The sequence below is a fragment of the Hylaeus volcanicus genome, chromosome 2 (assembly GCF_026283585.1).
Source record: "Hylaeus volcanicus isolate JK05 chromosome 2, UHH_iyHylVolc1.0_haploid, whole genome shotgun sequence".
In the NCBI taxonomy this organism is placed as follows: domain Eukaryota; kingdom Metazoa; phylum Arthropoda; class Insecta; order Hymenoptera; family Colletidae; genus Hylaeus; species Hylaeus volcanicus.
The window spans coordinates 26899753-26923453 of NC_071977.1; the positions used below are offsets into that span (position 1 = coordinate 26899753).

Sequence of the window (23701 nt, forward strand, 5' to 3'; positions counted from 1 at the left end):
CTTAAACAAGCATCGAATTTGGAGCATTGGTTTGTTTGATTGGGTCGACGTCAAGTTTGCCTTTTCGTGTATGACTTAATTTATCGATTTAGATTGTTATATCATTGTTTTGTGTATTAACGAGTTAAAGTGAAAAGTTATGTATATGACATATAGAAACCCAGAATTTTTAAAAAGTAGTCCAAAGCACATACGCCACATTGCCTGAATGGTTCACGAAATTGCGCATAAATCTATGTTTCCTTCCATTAATTATCGAAAGAGATGAATAAACAGTTCCATCGCTGAAAAATTCAGAAGTGGAGCAAAAGTCCGTGGAATATTGCGCGCCATTTCGAACGAGCTGCGAGACAAAGCGCGTCGATTCGCGGGGAACGGTCCAATAAAATCCGAAACGGAACGAGCGCGCACAGTTAATCAACTTCCGCTCGACGAGATCGCTCGATACCGAAATCCTCGTTTCGCGCGTATTTATAACAGCAGAGGCATCCCGCCGGGGGACGTAGACGCGCAGGGATTAGTTCACGCACGAATGGATCCCTCGGTGGCAGCACCGAGGTTCCCACGGCGTTGAAACGGCGTCGGCGTCGCGCGTCCTCAGGAATCCATCGCGCCTACGACGTCGAGAGCCGTTTGCTGGAAACCAGCAGCCGCGACCCTCCGAGGATGTTTGCTCCCATCCGTGGCTCCTCGTAGCTACGGAATTCATACTTGACATCAAAGCAACGTCTGCTCGATGCATTATGTTAACGCCCACAGGCTCACGCAACGCGCGTACACGCACGGAAACGCTTCATTCCCGTTTACCTAGGCGTACTCCAATCGGCGCGAACGGACCCGACGCCGTTTCGTCTGTTGTCGCTTCGTGTACCAGCCGTAATTACTCAGCGTCGGGACGCCAGGCTGCGCGCTTGTCTCATTTACGTGTGCGTGGATGAGGAACGGGGAGGATCAGAATCTTACGAACGAGTTCTCGAAATCGATGGAACGATTGTCATAGAGAATGGTTCTTGAGGAAACAAAGAAAATTGTTTTTGAATGGTGGCTTCTTTAGGAATTTAGTCTGGAGAAATGCATGAGATTATTGACCTTTCCTTTGGTAGCATTTGTATATGTGCCTTTGGGAATGAGAAATAATTTTTGTTGGTATGTTAGTCGTAAGAGATAAAAATGGCACCGAGGAAGATTGTTACAGTGGCATTTTTCGGTAGGTCTTGATGATTTTACAGATGTATGAGTGTAGATGTACAAAAATACAGTTTTTAGAAAATTTCAAACAGGTTCAGCCTAAAATTACATGCTTCTCAACAGGTCTTCTTAAAAATAGCTTTCTACTAAATCACATGCAGTGCCATTTTTTCCAAATTATGCTCTCGGAAAGTATGTTGATAATAATGTAAAAATAATCGAGCGCATTATCGAAGCATTTGAAAAATTCATAAACTGCAATCGTCGTTGACCCTATAATACATTTCTTCCGTGTGTTTCTATTAACAGCGATCGCGAAAATGATAACAACAGCAGCAACGGTTGACGACGATTTAATAAAACGACGCTGATCGAACGCGAGCTCGATACAGGAAACGAATTAACCCGAGTGCCGTTTAAAGCATTGCTAATACACGGAACGCTTAATCGGGGCTCGCGAATTAAAATGGATCGGCAGAGGGAAATTTTTCATCGTGTTTGTGCCGCGAAAATTTTGCGAAAATCTCGATCGTTTTCAGTGATTTGTAACGAACCAGATATATTCGAAGCGATGGGCAAACGAATATTTTCAACGCGTCTGGAATAAATCAGGAAGGTTACAAATTCTGTAGCGTGTTGTAAGCGGCCTAATTCAATAATCGTAAAACCGTTCTGTACATCGCTTGTTTGATTAAAAATTTCACGTGTTTTGTGAGTTTTACTTGTAGTTTCGTCAGATGTTTAATAATGGGTGCTGATTTTTTTTTCAAATTTACTTTGTAGGAATAGAACTAAAATACATAGCAGGAGTTATAGAAAAATCACAAAAACTTCTGAATTTAACGTTAATATCATTCGTGTAGGTACAATCTTCACCAGAATCGCGGAGAAATTCGCTGAAGACGAGTTCCTCGCCAGCGCATAGGGATTCCCCCGCACACGCGTCGAGATTATTTAAAGTTCCTAAAGCGGTGAGGGGGTGGGAGATGGCGCGCATAGTCGACTCGCAAATTGACTAACTCCTGACCCGCCTGGTGAAATACGGTTGTCCGGATGAGCGTGTACCAACGGTTGCAACCTCTTGCCAACTCTCTAGCATCGACTGTCGCACCCTCGCGCCCCTTCGCGTCTTTTCCATCGCGTCTCACCTCGGCGTCAACCTTCTCGGCTGATTCGAGGCAGCTGGGCGGGAAATACGATAAACTCTCGCGAATCCCTCGCGAGTGACGACGTCGAAAAATATTTACTCCTCGAATGCCCGTCGGGCGTTCCTCTTACCTAAGCCTTTACCGCCTCCGTTCGCCCCTACCCCCTTCGCAGCCTCCTCCACCGTGTCACGGCAAGAACTCGTTTATCCGCGGGCCAAAGGTATTTACATAAATCAGCCATGCAATCTCTTTTTATATTTTGCAAAAGTATGGACCGAATATACGCGACGGAGGGTACACGCAGGGGGTGCGCACCCTCGGAACACGCTGTCCCGACTCCGACAAGCGTCTGAAACGATCCACGCACCAGTGCTTCCCAACAGGTGTGACGCACCAGGGTGTATTCGCGCGAATTTTCACCGAATCGTTGGCCAAATTTAATGGCAATTCTGAGGTGGAGGGGTGAAATATATCTATGTTCGATCGATCTGTAGAGGTGGCTTCGTAATTCTTTTGTACGTATAACAAAACCGAAGCTAAGGGGTGAATTTTCAAATTTGTCGTTTGTTAGTCTCCATTGTGTGTGCAACATGTTTTAATGAAATTTCCAATTTTTAGTTGAAGAACATACTACTGATTTGAAAAAGGAATTAATTAAATCTAAGAAAACAATTTTAACCACGTTATAAAAAGGGCTGACGTATACTCTTTGAACTTCACCAAATTCTGTATCATTTCATACCATACTGTGTCACTTAATGGAATTTTAGAAAGTACATCGATAATTGGATCACTTGCCTCTGTTTCAGCAATTTGAAAAAATGTGTCATATAAGTGTCAACCACCCTTAAGTGTGTCGTGACGCGAGGAAGGTTGGGAAGCACTGGGTGTACGCACTCGTAGTTGTTTCCGGGACGGGGCAGCTTTTTTGTCAACAGCCTTGCGAGATAAGCGGGTCACTGGGAGAATGCTTTCGCTTCTTTTTTTCGCCTTTGTGTCCCTTCCCCTCTGTCTACGTTTTGCTCTCCGTTCTTCATCCTTTTTTTATATCGCTGGAAATTCTTCCACCTCCCAGGGGTGAAGGCGAGATACGAGGCCCGTGACCGTTTTATACACCCCACGACGGAATGATAGGGCACCCCAATAATTTTCAAACCCTTTGAAGCTAATACAACGTGACCAAATATTGCACTTCTTTGGGTACAAATTAATCCTTCCTTGATAACATGACGTTTATATTCTTCTTCAGGAATTTATCTCGATTAACTTTAAACCATGTCATCTAAAATAATTCTATCCTGCCCTCAATCTTTTCATTTGAATTGGTTCCAAAATTAAAAAAATAAAAACTCACCGATTGAATTCTTTGCTCAGCGAATTCGACGTCACGACAACCTTGTAATAAATAGCTGGTCTCGTCCTTTGGGATTCCTTGTTCCTCTGGTCCTCGACGATGTCCGCCTGCGCGCGTACGCGAAATTTTTTATACCCTGGCGTGGGCGAGCAGGTCTCCTCACTTCTCCGCGGTGAATTTTTTAAAGGACGAAAAAGGCTCCGCGGCTGGGTCACGTCTACCTCCAAGGATGCTTTCTTCGAGGGAGTTGATGTCTTTTATGCTTTTGTGGCGCGCACAATGCGATCCGTGAGGAGTTACTTCGCGTGGCGTAAAATCGCAAGTTCTCGCGAATGCTGCACAGCGTCGCTGTTATTTATTGCTGGTTTGACGAACCAAGTTACGAAAGACTTCTGGACAAGTGGAAACGAGTTAAACCCGAGGAGTTGAAACTTCTAAAACGAATTAATCCTTATCTTCAACACTGCAAACATTTCTCTCGAAACATATATATTTATATATTATTACTTCATATTTTTTAGTCATATGTAAATAACATATTTATATCTGAAAACCTGGATCGAAAGTCGACACGTTTATCAATAGAATAAACTATATTTGTGCTGCACATAAACCGTGACGCTTATGTTCAAACGCCACGCACTCGTACTTGGACTAAATAAATAAACAATACCACTCGTAACTGGCGAACCAGTCGCGCAATTTTCCGGAGCGATGGCGCGTCAAAGTCGAAACTGTCCCGCGATCGGGGGCCCAGGCACGAGCTTTTCACGTGGAATACGTTTGCGTATCGACGGTGGCGGGTCGGGGCAGCGGTACTTTCGGTTAATGATATCGAGGTCGAGCGTAATAGGGTGAATTTCGAGGCTGCTTTGATGTCGATCTAACCAGACGCAGCGTCACCCCCTTCGGATCGACGCCCGTTGAAATATTAATTAATCGAGGAAAGACAAACGTAGGCGCGGACAGCGTTCGATTATTTTCGGTCTGGCTCCAGGCGAGCCGAGGCTAATTAATTAAAAGTAGCCCGTGAGAACGCGAATTGTTTCCTTCCACTCTTTCCCGATCCTGGAGGAAATCGAGCGTGCGACCCCCGCCCAGCGATTAATCGCGCCCACCGTGCCGGCTTGTATCGTTACTGAGGATATCCTTCCGGAAGCCCTTCCTCGAGGCGTCGATAAATTCCCTTCTTCCAGAGAAACGATGATCGCGTAACCCGTCTACCCGCGTAACCCGTGATGAAGCGCTGGCTGAGGATGTTCTTAGTTCTTATCCATTGAATTACTTTTTATTTCAGACAGAAAGGGGGTGGGAAGCGAAACGGGGGCGAAGGCAGCAGGTGCTCAGACTCCAGGAAAACATGTATCTCGAGGATTGAATTCGACTGGAATTGTAATTAATACTGTCGAGGTTTCAGGTTGCCGAGAATCCAGGGATCAAGTGAATAGAACCATCTTGCTCCCAAACAAGATGGAGAAAGTGACCAAGCAAGTCCTCCGTGGATCCATATTTCTAGAGGTTTTGGGATTCCTTGATGTGTTGCTTGAAATATTTTTTAGATTTAAAGGTCCTACATTTTACCAATGAAATTAACGAGGCATCGCCTTTCTAAACATAACGCCGACTTATTAATTAAATCATTCCTAATTTCATGGATGTATCTCGATTAGTTTAGGTTTCCTGAGTGGTCGATTTGAGGACCAACAAAGTCTGACAACATCATCAGAGAGTATAAATTCGAATTAAGATACTTTCAGTAATTTCGCTCAACTTCCGTGGTTTTTCATCGCTGGCTTTTCCGCCTCGATGGCAGGGTTTTGTTCTCCAACGTTGCAAGCGCTTTCTCGGTCGTATCGATACATTCCTTTTTCGATTCCTGGCACCGGAGGCAAAGGAGGTTCGAAAGTAGTTGTTAGGTCGAAGCAAGAAGCAGCGAAAGCGCGCGAAAGCCAAGTTTTCAAGGAAGAAGGCGGAAAACGGCAGTTGACGGGGCGATTTATATCAACCGATAGACCGAATGGTGTGTGCTTGTACTTTTCAGGCTCAGACCGCAATTTACATTTCAAATTGCTTCCGGAGCGCGTTTAAAATTTTTAACAATACTCGCAGCTTCTCTTCCCACCGCGGAGACCTCATCAACGAATTCTGCGTTACAGTTGAAACTCCCGCTCGTCCCGTTAATTAAGCATGCTAACGATTGTTAATTCCCGCTCGTAAAATAGTACGCGTTGTTCGTAAGCGGATAAACAATCACGGCTGAGGCTTGACAATACCGCGGAAAATCGTTTCAAAAGAAATTCGAATATCAAGCGATTGTTTTGCGCCAGCCATGCGACGACTCGATACAATTACACTATTTAAAACGCAAGGATTTGTTGTCGATACTTTGTGAACGTTGCTTCCCCCAAATACCTTGTTTCAATTGTCGACATCGTTTCTATTGTTCTTTGTCCAATGACTCGTCGGGAAATGTAATTGGACAATGAAATTCGCCGAATCGATGAAATGATCGTGTAACTGCGTAACATAAGGCAGTGCAACCATTTGCGAACATTTATTACTGCAAACTTTTATATCATTATTCTTGACTATTACTTCTGGACTCCAGATTATAATTTTGTATACCGAACAATAATTGATCCATTTAAATTAAACTTTTTAAGAATAGTAACGTGTGCACTGACAATCTATATTTTTGATTGAAAGTAACAAGCATTCAGTGTTTAGAACTCCACATAATATCAAAACAAGGACAATTCTGTGTTATCCTTGAGCGTGGGGAGAGAAGAGTCGAGCGTTAACAAATGTTTCGAGGAATTGAATTTGGAATCTCTCGAGACGGGCGGACGCGGGATCATTTCCGATTTCTGCAGGCGTCTCAGAGACGTCGCGTTTCGAAATCGTCTTAAGTGTCCGATAAGCAGCTAGTTATTATCCGAGCCGGTTTGCACATCCGGTTGCCGAACCGTTGCAGCTGAGGGCCGATTGCACAAATCCGGATTATCCTTCGCCTGCGAGGATAATGCTGAAGATCGTTCTGGGGCTGATGCCGTTCGGGCGAAATTTATGCATCCTGCTTTGCTCGTGTCTTGACCGAGCTGAGGAACAATTGGCGGGACTGGAAGTCCGTCGAAGAAACAATGGAGGTTGGTAGAAAATGACGATTGTCGGAATTGGTCGCAAGAGAAACATTTTAAGATTGAAAATCTTGTACTTTTTGTGTAATAAGAAAATCGTTGCGAAATTTGAAAGGGAAATGTGTCACGAAAGTGAGACAGATTGAGTGGTGGGTTTATGTTAGATAGTTGAAGGTAGGTATGGGAATAATAGAAATAGTCACAATGGTAGGTGGGCTGATGTATGTAGATACAAGGGTAAATTCAGAAAACGTTTACGGACATATTTCTTTGTGTATGTTTCATTGTGTGTATTCTGAGACCAACGAGCAAAAATAAAAAAGCATTAAAAAGATCACGCTTGAAACATGAGTTTCAATTTCCTTACTCTTGCGTTCTTGCGATGTCTGTAAATTTTTATTAAGAAGTCCTGCTGCGAGGAATCGGAAATCGATAGTCACTTTAGTAGTACAGTATTGCAAGTTACAGTACTCGTCATGAAAGTGGCGGGAATCCAATACGGCGGGACAAAATGCAAAAGGTGACTGGATTTGAATGAAACTGAGTACACTGGGGTTTTTTGGGGCGCTGATTGTAAGTCTGTACTCTAATTTTGAAAATACTGAACTAATATAATAGATTGGCATTTTCATATCGTTACCATTTCCCAGTAATCAATTTTCCAACAGATCGATCGGCTATTCGGGAATGTCGTTGCTGAAAAACTCGCGCGTAATGTACGACAGTGTAAAACAGAAATGCGCTCCCCAATAAATTGAATTAAATAGCTGTTTGTCGTGGCGGTGGCGTCGACACACGGGCAATATTATTTTCACGCTGAATTGATCTTTTGATTAAACCAAATATTCGATAAGCCGGAATTAAAACAACCTGCCCTCCGTTCCGCATTGCTTCATGTTTCGATAATTTAACGAATGCGACTTGATTCGGAACGGTGATCCCAATTTCGACGAATTGTACTCGTTGGTCGAGATGGACAATGTTTAAAAAGAGTTATTACTGGTACTCGAAAAAGGTTATTGCATTCTATATATGTCTGGTCATAGTCGAATTATATCTCGTTAACTCATCTTCTTTATTTCTTTACGTTGTTTTATGTTCTGTAGTTTCGTGGATCTTAAATCCTGTAAGCGTTAAGAGGGGATTTTCTGAGGCTTCTTCGGGTAAAATACGCTCTCTTGAAATTGTTTAAGAGACGGAGAAAGTAGTAGCAGGTGGAAGAGAGGCATTAAGAGCATAATAAATGGAGCAGAATTTGAGTCTAGATAACTATTAGAATGAAGGCTAACGAGAATTTAGAAACGAATACTGTCTCCATAACGAGTCCCATAACTGACCCAAAATACAATACTGTCCTATTATAGTAACATAATCATAATCTTTCAGCTTCACGGTCCCCACTTAAACGAATTTATTCTCACACTTACCGAACACCTGCCGAATTTCGACAGAAAAGAATGAATTTCGACGAAAAAGTAAATTCACCCATCTTTCCCAGCGACCCTCTCCATTATTTAAAACAGCGAAGATATTAACTCGGGACACACCACATTTCACTCGTCTCGGTGAACGCCACATGCTCCTAAACTCTCGAACGTCTCATTTTTCATTACTTTTTTCGACCGACGTCTGTCCAATTAACGAAATGAAATTCGTCAGGAGGTTTCGCAAGACGGGGCCAACCCCCGAATATTTCACAGACGATCCTTTTTTTTTCTCCACCGCTACGAAGGGCGGCCATCGTTCCAGGCTTCCGCCGTTTCCACGGCTGCAACGAAGCGAAATGAAGACACCCTGGTCCCAGCGGCTCGGGCGCGAATGCTGCAGATTACCGTGAAAAATGGCTGCTCGAAATTGCTTCGTGTCTCCTTAATGCTTCTCACGCTAATTACCCCGCAGAGGGATTTCATTCTTTCATTGTTCTCGTCATTTCACGCCGCAGTTTTGTCGTGGCTAGAACTAAGACTACCGTCCCTCCCTCTGTACTCTCGTTTTTACGATTCAATTTCGGACGATACAGTTTCAGAAGCTGTTGCGAAGCATCGTCGATTGCTCGGTATTGTGTTAAACACGCCTTAAGATAGCGAAACGGGGACAAAGGGAAGATGAGAATCTGGAGGTAGCGCGCGGAGTAATTTCGAGGTAACGTCAGAAATGCGGAAACAAAGGCTCGCCCCGTTATCGTAAACATTCTTTAAGGGAGACCGGCTTCCACCGAGATAAAGTAACGTGGAATTTAGTACCTCATAATGCCCCGCTAAGTTACGTTCTCCGCAACTCGTGTCTTTCTATTTCTTAACCCATCCCCTGGGCTCGTCTTCGCACCAGAGTTAATCATTGAACCCACAATTTTATTCTGCGTGGAGCACAGTCGTTCCCCAATGGAAAATGGCCGCGTGTTTGATCTTTCCAGCGAATATTAACGTCGACGAGTTCATTAGTTGACGGAAAAATTGTAATTGTGGAAATCATTCGATCCTCCTATGAACCTTTAGAAAAACTAGGAGACGGCAAAAGATGATGGTAATTGCGTTAGATTCATGCTCAATTAGATATTTATTACTTTATTTTTTATATATCAACAGTCTAGCAATCCCAAAATACAGTTAAAAAGTTACAAGTGTAGTTTCAGAAGTTGTCTGAAGAGAATCCAGATCACGTAGTCCATTCCTAATCTAGCACTATCAATGCCAGCCTCTTTGGCCTGTTCCGCAATGTTTACCACGTGTTGGTTCGTATAAACGTTGTCATACAAGTCGAAGTATTTAGGAGAGCCTACCTCCTTAACGAAAGCGGCAAATACTGGGGATTTCACCATTTTGCTATCCAACAAATCCTCCATCTGTTTAATTGGAACTGTAGCCTCGAGGTCTATCGCTAAACCATCAAGTCCACCTGTGATCTTGTGGAAAGCAAAAGGAGTGATAGGTTCAATTCCAAGTGCCGCGTTCAGTTTGTTTACTAATAAATAGATGTCGAGTCCAGCGTTCTGCATGTAGTTCATTAGATCCTTCGTCGCAGGGAGGACTTCAAGTTCTTCGATGTACATTACCGTTTCCTTGGAGTCTACGAGCTTTATGACGGTTTGGAATTCCTTGTCTTGGGCTGCGTAGGCTCTGAGAACCGCCATCAAGCGATCCACTGGTATTAGGTCCATGAAGTCCTGCAATTCCTTGGCGAGTGCACCTGAGCCTGTGCTTGGAACTGTGACGTGCACAGCGCGGGCGTTCAGGGAGCCGGCCAGGGCCAGAACAGCCAGTACTGACAGAACGAACTTCATCTGGAAAGAAGTGAGAATAAGTGGATAAGAACGAAGAACGGAAAAAGTATTCAAATTGAAAAATGAACGGTTTAGGATCTTTAGAGAATTTTCTTTGCCGACAAAATAAATTCTATGAATTACTCAAGTGACACGAGCAACACATATTATTCCGCGAATTATGATAAATTCCAATTTAAATCTATTTAGTTTGGTGAATGAGGTAATTTAAAATAGTGGTAAATTTATAAAGCAGTTGAAGATGAATTTGTTGAAATAATGAGTTCCTTCTGCAAGGAAGTCTCTTTTGAGCTATGTAACACAAGTACAAGTAGAATGTACTCACTTTGCAAGTTGAAGACTTTCTAGGACTGATGATCAACGAATGTTAATGCTCGATTCGGTTTCGCTGTATCTTATATACTTACTGATCGAAATCAGTTGGCGATGCGTGATTAGATTATAATGATTAATCAGTACGACATTATCAGCAAATAAATTGTTGATTAAATGGATTATACATCCATGTATAAGCTTATTCATATACATATTTATAATGAAAAATTCATTTCATAATATCGAAACTATTATGTAATTTAGTCAAACTTCTTCAATAGACATAAAGTGTACGAATATTTGTGGTATTGACTGTACATGTACTTATGAAAATATTCATAGGCTTACTTGTTGAAATTAACATTTTACCGACCGGTAGCCTATTAATCGTTTCTTTTCCATGACGAGCAATACTTTCTTATTTATTATTGAGATAGTACGATCTTATTGTATGCTCCCATTATTATATGAATTATGAAATATTATATAAATATAATTCATAAGACGATTCTAATAGGTAATATAAATTTTGCGTAATACTAATATTATGAAACTGAACAATATTACTAAATTTAAGAACATACATGTCCAAACGCTATCGGTCGTTAATGTGTTAACATGAAATCCAATATAATTTGGTAGTTTTGAAGCAGCAAGGTTTCAGGAAACAGTGAACAGTGACAAAGTCGCCAAGGAAACCTACACAATGCCTAATTTTCCTTGAATTTTTACGACTTTCCTCGTCGAATTACTCTTCTCTCCGAAACAGAACTGAACGCATCGACGAGCAAAGCGCCGAACCGACTGCACAGCCCATGAACGATTCAACGGCACCCTTCGTCGACGATTCGTCGCCGTTAGGAAAAACTTTTCGCGGATTTGTTCCCAGCCCGTAAAGGCAGAGTGGCCGTCCCGTCCCTGTTTCGGTACGATGATTATGTACCACGGACGTTTGGCTCTTGAATCTCTCCGAGCAGCAGGATCCATTCCACTTTCGCGTGCACGCACAGTGGGTCTGCATTATTGCGGCTTATCCGGTATTACGCTTATGTGACGCAGGTAACATCGCAGCCTTAAGCGGGCACGGTGTATCGAACACGGAATTACCTCATGAATCCTCCTACCCTGTGGAAACTCCGCACACAATGCTCGAGGGTTTCCTGTGAGCCAGTCGCTGTTGCCCCGTATCATCCAAAGCAACCCTGATAAACATTTTTTCGTCGTATCCTTCGCGATTCTTCCTTGCTTAATACCCTTCATGTATAGGATGGACCGCCGAACCTGGGCTGTGCCGTGGAAACGGTTAGAGATATGAAAACAATGGTACGAGGCAAAATCGAATGGGGGTTCCGGGCGCTTTTATCGACGATTTCTTCCACCAGGTATGGAAGCACTGGATGGCTGAGGGGAACTGAAAATTATTTATATTGTTACGAAGTTGTTGGGAATTTTATTTTATAAAAATAATTGTCTTTTTTAAAAGCATTGCTCATTATTATATTCACTCACATTTCCTATAACATTTTCTTCATTTCTTCCTTCTTGCACTTACCGCCGTAATCATTGTGACATCCACCTTATAGTCACACTCATAAATTTAGTGTAAAGTTATAAATTATTCTCACCTCTCTTTATTTGTCCCCAGTTCTGTCTAACTCCCATATACACGAATGGATTAAATATTTTTCTTTTCAAAGAGTACCAAAACAGCCCATGCTTGCAAATCGTTCTCCACCCTCGTTTCGAAGTTCCTCGAAGCAGATCGTCGTTCCAGCCATGCTCCAGCGACGAACAGGCCTCTCGTAGGTGTTCTGATATTCCGCATACAGCCTCTATTACGGCATTCCGATGCTCGTGGCAAGAGGCACGCACGAAATTTGTTCATTCGGTCGACGACGTTAGGCAGGGTCAGCTTGAGAAGCTGTCGATGAGTTCATTAGAACCGGCTGCTTTGAAGGGTGATCGAAGGAGACCCCTTGGAATCTTAGAAATGTTTCCTGACGTCCATTACGCATTATTCTGCTTAGCTGTGGGTGGAAGCCGAAAGGGAGAGACAGAATCAGGAAATTGAACGCGTTAATCGTTCGTGGATAATCGATCCGCCTAATGCAGAAGATTGGTGTACTTTATGAGTACCGCCAGGATATGAAAAAGGGTGTGTCGAAATATATTTTAGACGAGATTCGTACATCATGAAGCTTAAAAGATGGTAGGAGTATCGAGAGATTCTTGGAGTTATTTTTGTATTCTTGGATTTTGGGAATAGTTTAATTCTAATGTTAGCATTTGATTACTTGAAACTTTTTCAAGCGACCTTAATATACTAGATTGTATATTAAGAGATGATTAATGCATGATTAATGCATTTTAATATTAAAGACTGAACATGGACACCTACTGCATACGATGGATTACAAGCAAAGAAGTTGAATTAATTTTTACTCAAGTAGCTAGTCCATTAAGAACCTCCATAAAGAAGAAATTCTGAATACGAAATGCACAAGTGTAGATACTAGAGGAAACATTCAACACGATAGAATCCTCAGAAGTAGGCGGAAGTCGCCACGACGACGGCTACAACAGGCCACCCAGGGAGGCCACCACTCATGATCAAAAAGCGATTTCAGTCGAAACCCCGAGGATACCAAACAACAGCGACATCGATTGATCGAGTTGAGCAAACAAACCTAACCCGGGACCAGTGTCCGCGTCGCAGCCGTTCGGATCGACGAGCGCGTAAAGCGTAAACGCAATCACGCACCCGGAGCTCGTTAATCAGGAAAAATGTACGAGTTTAATTTTCATATCGCGATCGCTCTCGGCCGGGTCTGTATCCTGTCGGTTAACGACATAATCTCGTTAAACAACGACGTGATCCGACTGCGAATTCGACTGGGATTGGAGAGCCAGCGAGTACTGCTGATTACAGACCGACTCCCAGCATTCTAACAACATCCGCGCCCACCCCGCGGATGTAACTCACCCTTGCGTTGTACGCCATTTTCTCCCAGATCTTCCCTGCACCTTCTACGACTTGGTGGCTAGCCTCTGTTAGACGCGTTGGTACCAAGGTGGAGATATCTCCAAGTGAAGAGAGACTTTACCCTGTAAAATATAACCCTTTCATATTTGGAAATTGATTATGATCTACACATATGTTACTATAGTTTGGAAATAGCCATTTGGCGTGTCGTCCTAGCTGTTTCATGGATAGTTTTACTAGTCTATAGGGTCTTATGTAATATTCATTCATTGAGATAGTCTGAATTTAGCACTTGCTTTGGAAGCTTTCTTTACAGACATAAAATAAAGTGCTTTTATGATTTTTTTTCTACGATGCTGATTCTTTCATGTCCAAATCAGTAGGGGAGGAAATTGTTTCGAAAATATCATACACTTGAAAATTACAGAATACAACAAAAGAGAGAATAAAACTGGTATTTAAATGGAAATCTCAAGGCTTCGTATACAGAATATCCCCTTAAGCGTCTCTCACATCAACCGATCGCTGTTGCCAGCAACAAACGAGAGCTCTGCCGAGCGCCTAGTTTGCGCTCCCAAACCCAGCAGAGTGCCTAATTGAGTACAATTCGGATTGATTAAGGGCCGTGGGGAAGATTGCGCACGGTATAGTCGGTGTCTGTTGACTGGGGACTCTCTGCAGTCGCGCGGATCGCGTTTAGCTCGCGTCGCGATCACCTCCATGCTTCGGGACGGAAACCGCTCGGGCGTTGAACCGGTACTTTGTTCAAAGTCGCTTGGGTTTTTTCTCGAAGGCTGGAGGGAATTGTAAGTTTCCGTTTCGTCGAAGTTTCAAGCATTCTTGCCGGAGTAGTTGAAGTATCCCGAGTGATTGAGTACTCTGCAAGGTGAGAGAACTTCTATAGAATTAATCGGTGGCGGAGTTTTAGAGTGTAATGAAGGATGACGGCGTTAGCAGCTTCTGTTACGTTTCGATCCTCTTTCTGTAATTTCCGGAAATACGCAACGGAATTTGCGCGAGAATAGTTATCGTACTGTATACTTGAAATCGGAGATCCGGATTATGCTATTTACAGTTGGATTGTAAACGTGAATCGGAAGCTTATTTTTGGTTGCACAATGGTTTTAAACGGAAAAGAGAACGAGAAATTGGAGGATTAAATGTTTTCGATTGAACGAAAATAGTGACTGGATAATTAATCATTAGATTTTTGTAATGTTTCGCTATTTAAAGTAAATCTTTTCCTCTTTAAAGTATGGAGTAGTAACGATAATCTATTTGTTAGTGCATAGAAGTTTGGAAGCATGCAACTTGGTCAAAGGTTTCCTTCAAATAATTTACTATATTAGCTAAGTGAACAATCCACTCAATCTAATCGAAATCGTTGAAAACAAGTAAAACGTGATTTGTACGGTTCGCCAATTTAAAACGCGCAGAAACCACTTCAACGTCAATTTAATTAACGCGAATTACGTAAAATAATCGTAATGGAAATATTTCGCTGATAATTATAAAGCGCAGAATTTTCCTCTTTTCTCAGAGGAGGGGACACCTCTCGAAAAGTTCAAAAATTACTCGAATAATCTGTCACGTAAAACGTATCCGAGGACATCATAAAGTGTATCGTCGCGTCTAACATTGAGTCGTATCAGCGACCTAATCGCGCGAAGCTCTACGCCATTCGCGAGGATTTGCGCCGCCCAATCGCGAAATCGCACTCGTTATCAGGTCTCAGCAATCTTTCATTAGAATTTTTGCGTATCAAGAAGCCAAACAAAGCATTATCGCCTGGCTTGGTATTAATCGACACGCCACAGCGTCGTGGTACCTGCGAAGATTGCAATCGTTTTGCGGTCGATCACGTACGTGCAACAAGTCGTATCGGATATGTGGTATCGAGAGGAGGAGTTTACGTTCCGAGAAATAACCTATCCGCGTTGATTATTTCACGTATATATGCGAACACAGCTATAGGTTCGCCATGTCGTTTCCGATCCGCGTAACCACCGTCGAGCAGTAGACAACGTATTTCTTGGCTAATTTTAAAAGAATTCGGGTATTAATATTGTTGTTACTAAAATTTATTTCTATGGTGGAGACCTAGAAATGAAGCTGGATACGTTTATGATGGAAATGCGATTATAATTTCGTTGGGAAATGTAGTAAACGAGTTTTCTTAGCGCACTGTAAATGATGTTAGCGACGCATGAAATATTTGATCATTTTCAGTGTTTCAATTTCTTGTGCAACTTCTTTTGGATACTTTGGAATTTGGATACTTGATTTAGACGTAAATTTTCTGATTTTACTGATATTGTTTTAAAAAATGTTCATTTTAATCTTTTTTAATATTCAAATCATATTTATTAGTCTTGATTGAAAATAAATTTCATACTTTATGTCTTCTGATAGAATTCTTCAGACTGTAATCAATTTTTTATGAAATCGAAAAAACAAATTGGTAGAACTGCAGAGAAAATTTAATGTTTTAAAGTAAGATATATATACTTCTATACTTCAAATGTGAACGAATTATATTACAGTGGCATAAATAGAATTCTTTTGGACTAGAATGTTATTTCCGTTTTCAATTTCCCATTACGAAGAGATTTTCGCAATACAAATATTTGAAACATAAATTTAAACATCCCATTATACGCTCCAGCTACTTAAAATAAAAATATTTGACTTACCAAAATTGTGGTGCCTGCTGAGAATATCGTTCCCATTTTGAGTGGTATTCGACATGTACACCTCGTTTCTGAATTTCACCGTGGTCTGGCCGTGCACAAAGGATGCACAGCGTTAATTAACAGAATCCCGATGGCGGGCGGAGCAGTAAAAATAATTTACCCGCCTCCGTGGCCATTAGCCGACGCTCGTCTTAAGCTGCAATAAGGACTCCAATTAGCTGCGGGAACAACATACTCCGTCTCCCATTTACGACGGCATAATGCTACCTGTTTCACGCGAAGCCGCGTATAATTACAAACTAATGCTCTCGAGCGTCCGCAATCGTGGCAGGTGGCACATAATCGCGGCCTCGTAACCCTCGAATGAGTTAATCCGTGAGACGTCGCGGCGTTTCCCGCGACGCCTGCACCAGGCGGACGCCCTCTGCTCTGTCACCGTCGCAGTTGTCGTCGACGCCGGGTGAAATCGTCCAAACACGGGGCGACACTTAAAAGTAGGCACTGATCCGCTTACAGGATTTAACTCTAGAAGGACTAAGGGAAAGAGAGGAGCTCAACGGTCGCGAAATTCTAAGAATATGCTAGCTCCCTCGTGTGAAATATTTGCAAAATATTATTCATCGTCCCATATGTCTATAAAATTAATTACGAGATTAATTTATAAGCTGGTTCTGGCGAGAATACTGATTAACAAAAGTGACGGAAGAGTGTACTCACGTGAACATTTACATCAGTCACCGCAAAACATGAGGAATGTAAAGACAATTTTTGAAGTTTTCTAGTGTCTAACGAACTACTTACTCGAGTCCAACAGTATATATTTGTAAACTATGGCTTCGAGGAATCGCGACTAATGCTACCTGGAATTTGTAGAAAAAACAGAACTATTGAATGTCGAGAAACTGACTGGAAGGGAAATTGGTGGAAATGTATGACGACACAGATAAGAGAATAAACTACTACTTATCGATAGAGTTCGAATGACGTGACAGCTGGCAACGGATATGCCTCTCGAGATCTGATTAGATTAATATAAAAGATTACAATAATATTCTTTAAGTCTCACTTAACATCAATTTGCAGATAATTCAGAGGAGAATTTGGAAACGTCGGCAACACGTCATTAAATAAATATAAAGATATTTTCAACGAATATTGCGTCCAAAAAGCTTACTTCTTCCTAATTGTAGCGTGATCGATTCACAGAATCTATTCGATATAAATACGAGTTAACAAGCGAATCAGATTTGCTAACAAAATTAGTATATTCTCTCTTCTTCCTCTTATTGCTAAGAAAACACCAGTTTTCAAAGTTCGCCCTCCAAAGATGGCTGACGTGGACTTAACGAGTCGCCCTTTCTCTCGATCGTGACTATTAATGGCTCAACGCCTTTTTAAAGTTAAGCATCTGAGTGCTAAGTGCCGCAAATCAACGAAGTCGACGGAGGGAATCGATCGTGGATAGTTTTTACGTAAACGATAGTAAAAAAGCTAGGAGGGTCCCATTTTCCGACATCCCTGATCGTCGTTACGACTGGTTCGCTGAACGGCTCATTTTATTCCCCGCCGTGAAAAGTATCGTTTGTCTCGTATGAAACGCCTCCCTCTATCTCCTATTCTTTTCGTGCTCGTCGTTCCCGTTCCTGGTTCCCGTGTTTTCATTTTCTGCCTCTTCCAAGATTGAAGGGTCGACGGAGTGGAAACAAGGGGCGACTGTGTGCCTTCTTTTCTTTTTTGTACGCCGGTCGAGTGGCACCGTTTACGGGGTTGACGGTACGTACAGTACATATTATTGCGAGAACGACTGTCGTTGCGATAAGCTGTATGCAAAATCGTTCCTCTGGCACACTCGTTGTGTAAACGTACGTGCAGTACTTAGCAAAATAAACGGAAGCTTGAAGCGGAATCAATATTCTGCTCACAGTGTTGTTTACTCGATAGTTTACTCCTTGTAGAGTTCCTTGTAGAAACGAGGTCTTGTGGATATTTTTTGTTAGATCTGGTTTATTAGCAATTCAAGCATTCCGAATATGATTTCTCTTTCTGACGTCGGCTTCGAGAAGCATTCGATTTCTTGTGAAATATCCTCGAATAGACAAAAATAGTAAAATTGAACGTCCTGTATTTTCTAAACTAATTCGATTCACGAACTACATCGTGTCCCAGTTTCACAAAAATTCCTGACGTAGATCGCAAGGAGCGATCGAATCGACGCCAAATGGCGAACGCGTCGCACGCGAGCACCCGATGCGTGTCGAAAAACGCTCGACGAACGTGATCGTTGGTCCACCGGGCGAGCAGCGACATTTAATAATGTAGAGTAGCGGGCTAGACGCTGGGTACACACCAGGATTGGTACACACTGCTTTCGGGCGTCTTCAATATCTGAGCAGCTCAAGGACCGCATTGTCTAGGGCGGCGGCCCAACCTCGAGCTTTATGACTCTGTCCCCCTTTCTCCCTCTATCTATCCACCTTTCTCTCCAGCCAGCCACCGACAACGACGACGATGACGAGCATTATGCCGCGGATAATGGTCCAACGGGTCGCCATTCACTTCCCCGTTACACGTGCAAAGAAACCGTACTTGACAAACACCCCCGGTGGATCCTGATTGAATTATGCCTCCCTCGGCCCAGGGAGAACTTCCGTCTTTCATCGGGACAGGGAGACTCGGACGCGATGCGAAACGAGACCAAGGAATTGGGGGTGGTTACCCAGAATGCCCCTGCGCGCAGTTCTTTTTCAAAATTGCGTCGTCGAGGACTTTCGATTGAAATGTAAATACAAGGCGGAGAAGAAAGATCGCTAACTTTTCTCGTCTATTCCTCTCGCGGATCCATTTTCCTTCCTTTGGACCCTGTTGAAGTCCCCTAACCCCGCGTGACAGCTAATTTTATGCCGCGAGATTCGCATCCACAATTTTTTTATATTTTTGGAAAGAATATTTGCTATTTAATATTTAATGTCCCTTGGACTTGAATTTTCTCGAGGATAACGTGAAGGGTTATATGTTTCATTGGTTTGTAGTTGAAGAAAGACTTAGGGTGTTATATAAAATTTAATACAGTTGAGAAGAAACGGAAGTTACGTTCTGAGAAAAGTGTATTATTTTTTGGAGAAACCCTCCCTTGGTGGTAATCATAGTTTAATTAATTCTAGTCATAAGCTTCGCTTATTTACCACACTGTATCACAGAACTACATTCGAACAATAATTTTGTTCCTCCCTCCACTGTGCATAAGGAATGCAAGCTAATATTAATAAATGATAATAACTTCTTCCCGAAGTGTTGATTTTCAGAACAAAAATGGATGACGTCCAGAACGTATTCGAGGGTGGGAAAAGACGACAGGGCGCACGTTCCTCTCGGCGTCCTCGACGTTCGGGCACGCAGGAAACGCCAAGTCGAGGGACCGTCGACGAGGAGTCCTATTCCAATTCCAGCAAGTTAATTGGAATTGTTTGCCGCAGACACAGCGAGCCTATTGCCCTAGCACGCTCCCGAGCCCTATTCCTCTCCTTCAGCAGCTTCCTCTTACTCGACCCTCTACGCCCCTGCGACCTGTCGCAGTCACATGGCCCCCAACGCCTGCAACGGAATTAATTCCGCTCGCGAGTGGCGCGTTTTAAATTTCTCCTTCGAGTGGATGAACCCAAACCTCGATGACAGTTCGAGAATCGCTGATGATTTGATTCTGTATCGGGAACCATTTTTGCTTCTTAACAAAATAACATTAATACTGTGCTGCACGATTCTCCCAATTGGAATGGAACATGTACATTTACTGTTATTTAGTACGTGTAGAAACTGTGAAAACGAAATTGAAAAGTATATTTTAACCTTTATTATTTGTTTGTTTGTGTCGTAAGACATGTACTGTTTGAGTTCTTACCTCATGCATCGATAATATGGAGTGTTGTTTTTCTGTTACATCATTGTGCCTCCTTGTTATAGATACGACTCAGTGCAGATTGAAACAAGTAACTACTACATAAGAACTGTTTAGATTACAAGAATTTCTTTGTATCCTAAGCTAGGGGCTCTTATCTTTATCTATCATCGAATAAGGTTACGTATGGAAATGTCTTTCCAAAAAAAGTTTTAAGTGACGAACATAGTCCATAATATACCAGTTTCTTTATTATAAAGTCACCGGCGTGCCAACAACGTAATTTGTCAAAACGATGCAATCCTCGATATCTGTTTAGTCCCACCTTCTAATTCTCGATTTCCGATTTGTTTGCAGATGAAATACACGTTGACAGTGTTGGCCGTTCTGGCAGTGACGAAGACCCTGGCCTACAAAATCCCTAGCACAGGCACGGGTACCCTCGCGAATGAATTGCAGGACTTCCTTGATCTGCTACCAAAGTGCGACGTGATAGATCTCTCCAAAGCATACGTGGCCAGGGACAAGGAAATCCAGGCAATGAAGAAGATCATAGACTCCGAGGAGTCGAAGGAATACATCCGAGACATCTTGAAATATCCAGAAGTGAAACGCCTATTGAATTATACGCAAGAGCGTGGCGTTGACACCAACGAATTGCTCCAAAAACTGAACGAATCGTTCTACATCGAGCCAATCACCCCTTTCGCAACCTCCCGCAACATAAGCGGCGGTATTAACGGGTTCGTGAACAACGTTTTGGAGTTGGTGCCCGTGGAAATGCTACACTCTCTGTTCGAGGAGCGAATGAGGACTTCCGCTGTGTTCTCCAGCTTTGTAAAGGAATTAATATCGCCCAAACACCGAAACGTTTATCGGTTAGCCATGATGGATAAGCGTTTCTTAAACCTGGCAATGAAAGCCGAGAAGGCTGGCATCGACAACGAGACATTCATGAAATACTATTTTTGCTTCGTCGCGGGACGCCCTATCGTTAACAATTGAATGTACAATACGTGAATTTATTCAAATGACTGTAACTGTATTTCTATAATAGTTGTCAGTAGCATCCATTCAGCGTGTGGAATAATATAATAAGTATGAAATTGTGCATTGCAAACCTGTTGTGAACTTTTTTTCCTTTCGTTCTTCTTTCTTCTTCCTGAAGTTGTTTCTTGTATCAAGAACCACAATATGAACCACATATGAATTCTATTCGATACATATTTAATTGGAATTAGTATCACTCAATACCATTCCATTTATATTTACTAGTGATATAGAAAGGAGAATTCTTCTCTAAGCAGACCTTAAAAATAATTTTTGTAGCAAATTAAGTCAATTGCCAGACCTGATACTTGTCATTCAAATTACATTCTCGTCAATCTGAGAATTACTTTTTTCCATGAGCGGATTTGAGATTCAAGTGATGTAGCTTTTCAATAATATCCAAGAATTTCTACTTGCTTCATTCGTGTTAGATAAGATATAATACTGAAGCAAATTAGTTTAGACATAGTAGGATACTCGAAGTTTGTCCAATTTTCTTCTCTAAGAACCACGCTAATTACCACAGTAACCGATAGGATTTTTAATATATAGATGTGTTCTAGTAGTTTTAGAAAAAGTTCAATGCTATCTTTGATTTTTGTGTAAAATTATACAGGAGATTTAAAATTGTGATTAAAGAATAAAGGTATGTGGACACCATTTAATCAACAGTTTATATGCTGATGATGCCGTACTGATTAATCGTTATAAACTAATCACGGATCACCAATTGATTTCGGACAGTATACAAGGTGCAGGGAAACCAAATCGAGCATTAATATTCGTTGACCATCACTCCTGGGAAGTCTTCAACTTGTAAAGTGAGTACTACTTGTGTTACATAGCTAAAAAGCGAGTTCCTTGCAGAAAGAACTCATTATTTCAACAAATTCATCTTCAACTGTTCTATAAATTGACCACTATTTTAAATTACCTCATTCACCAAAGTAAATAGATTTAAATTAAAATTTATCATAATTCGCGGAATAATATGTGTTGCTCGTGTCACTTGAATAATCATAGAATTTATTTCGTCGGCAAAGAAAATTCTCCAAAGATCCTAAACCGTTCATTTTTCAATTCGAATTAACTTCGTTAGTTACAACACTAAAATATCGTGTAGAAAGTAGGAGATCCGTCTTTGCTTGAAAGGAACGTAGCACATGCCATAAAGAACTTTGCTTTGACTAAATTCAAAGCAAAATGTACTTTTACTCCAAAACAACTACTGATATGCTTTCAGACTCAAAAAGGTAACTTTATCCTAAGCCTGCTCTCTGCCCCCACAAATGCAGAAGACATCATTAAAGCTTTCATTCGATAAAATAATATACATCTTTTTCCATTCTTCGTTCTTATTCACTATATATTAACTTCTTTCCAGATGAAGTTCGTTCTGTCAGTACTGGCTGTTCTGGCCCTGGCCGGCTCCCTGAACGCCCGCGCTGTGCACGTCACAGTTCCAAGCACAGGCTCAGGTGCACTCGCCAAGGAATTGCAGGACTTCATGGACCTAATACCAGTGGATCGCGTGATGGCGGTTCTCAGAGCCTACGCAGCCCAAGACAAGGAATTCCAAACCGTCATAAAGCTCGTAGACTCCAAGGAAACGGTAATGTACATCGAAGAACTTGAAGTCCTCCCTGCGACGAAGGATCTAATGAACTACATGCAGAACGCTGGACTCGACATCTATTTATTAGTAAACAAACTGAACGCGGCACTTGGAATTGAACCCATCACTCCTTTTGCTTTCCACAAGATCACAGGTGGACTTGATGGTTTAGCGATAGACCTCGAGGCTACAGTTCCACTTAAACAGATGGAGGATTTGGTGGATAGCAAAATGGAGAAATCCCTAGTATTAGTCGATTTCGTTAACGAAATGAGCTCTCCTAAATACTTCGACTTGTATAACAACTTTGTTACAAACCAGCACGTGGTAAACATCGCGGAACAGGCCAAAGAGGCTGGCATTGATAGTGCTACCATAAGATTGAACTACGTATATTGGATTATCGCCAGACAACTTCTGAAACTACACTTGTAACTTTTTAACCGTATTTTGGGATTTCTATATTGTTAATATATAAAAAATGAATTAATAAATATCTAATTGAATATGTATCTACATACTTCCATCACTTTTTACTGTCTTCTAGTTTTCCTAAAGGTTAACAGGAGGATCGAATCATTTCCACTATTACTATTTATTAAGCAAGTTTACAAGTTTACATACATGTTTATACTACAAGTAAAAGTCAATATTTTAGATTAATATTGAGAGTCATCCCAAAAATGACATTACTGAACTTCTATTTCCAGTTCTAACGTGATTTGACGATGATGGTACGTGTAATCCATTTCATCAACTCTAGAACTACGTAATCATTAATACGCTGATTGTGAAACAGGTGGAACTAGTCATCCACTTACAAACTAATCTGTTCCATTTTTTAACAAAGTAATGTTTAAATGTTATAATCTTATCACGTATCGCGAATCGATTTCGTACAGTACATAAAGGGTAGCGTGGCAGAATCGAGAATCACTATTCACTGATCATCAGTCGTGGGAAGTCTACTATTTGCAAGGTGAGTACATTTGTGTTGCTCAGCTAAGAATTACTATAGCTAGAACTTCTTTGTAGAAATAATTTAT

At 41.7% G+C, this 23701-nt stretch overlaps 4 protein-coding genes and 1 long non-coding RNA gene across 5 annotated transcripts in view; 3 read left to right on the forward strand and 2 right to left on the reverse strand.

Moving 5' to 3' along the window:
• Window positions 1-9441: 9441 nt before the first annotated feature.
• LOC128885017 (protein G12-like) lies at window positions 9442-10138 on the reverse strand. Its single transcript, XM_054138751.1, has one exon. It carries the CDS (start codon window positions 10105-10107, stop codon window positions 9442-9444), a length of 666 nt encoding a protein of 221 aa, XP_053994726.1. The 5' UTR covers window positions 10108-10138.
• Window positions 10139-10542: 404 nt separating this feature from the next.
• LOC128872213 (uncharacterized) lies at window positions 10543-16474 on the reverse strand. The gene is made up of 4 exons (XR_008456117.1): window positions 16366-16474; window positions 16099-16294; window positions 13406-13527; window positions 10543-12449 (listed from the first exon to the last, which is right to left on the reverse strand). It is a non-coding gene; the product is annotated as an uncharacterized LOC128872213 (long non-coding RNA).
• Window positions 14064-21104, forward strand: LOC128872212 (protein G12-like). Its single transcript, XM_054114664.1, has 2 exons — window positions 14064-14291; window positions 20348-21104. The coding sequence occupies exon 2, from the start codon at window positions 20348-20350 to the stop codon at window positions 20993-20995; it is 648 nt and encodes a 215-aa protein (XP_053970639.1). The 5' UTR covers window positions 14064-14291; the 3' UTR covers window positions 20996-21104.
• A 1320-nt stretch (window positions 21105-22424) lies between these two features.
• Window positions 22425-23090, forward strand: LOC128885018 (protein G12-like). Its single transcript, XM_054138753.1, has one exon. It carries the CDS (start codon window positions 22425-22427, stop codon window positions 23088-23090), a length of 666 nt encoding a protein of 221 aa, XP_053994728.1.
• A 393-nt stretch (window positions 23091-23483) lies between these two features.
• The window catches only part of LOC128872211 (uncharacterized), a 1082-nt gene continuing 864 nt past the window's right edge, over window positions 23484-23701 (forward strand). The window contains exon 1 of the mRNA XM_054114663.1: window positions 23484-23634. The gene's annotated coding sequence lies outside the window, so the exon portion shown is untranslated. The remainder of the gene's footprint in view (window positions 23635-23701) is intronic.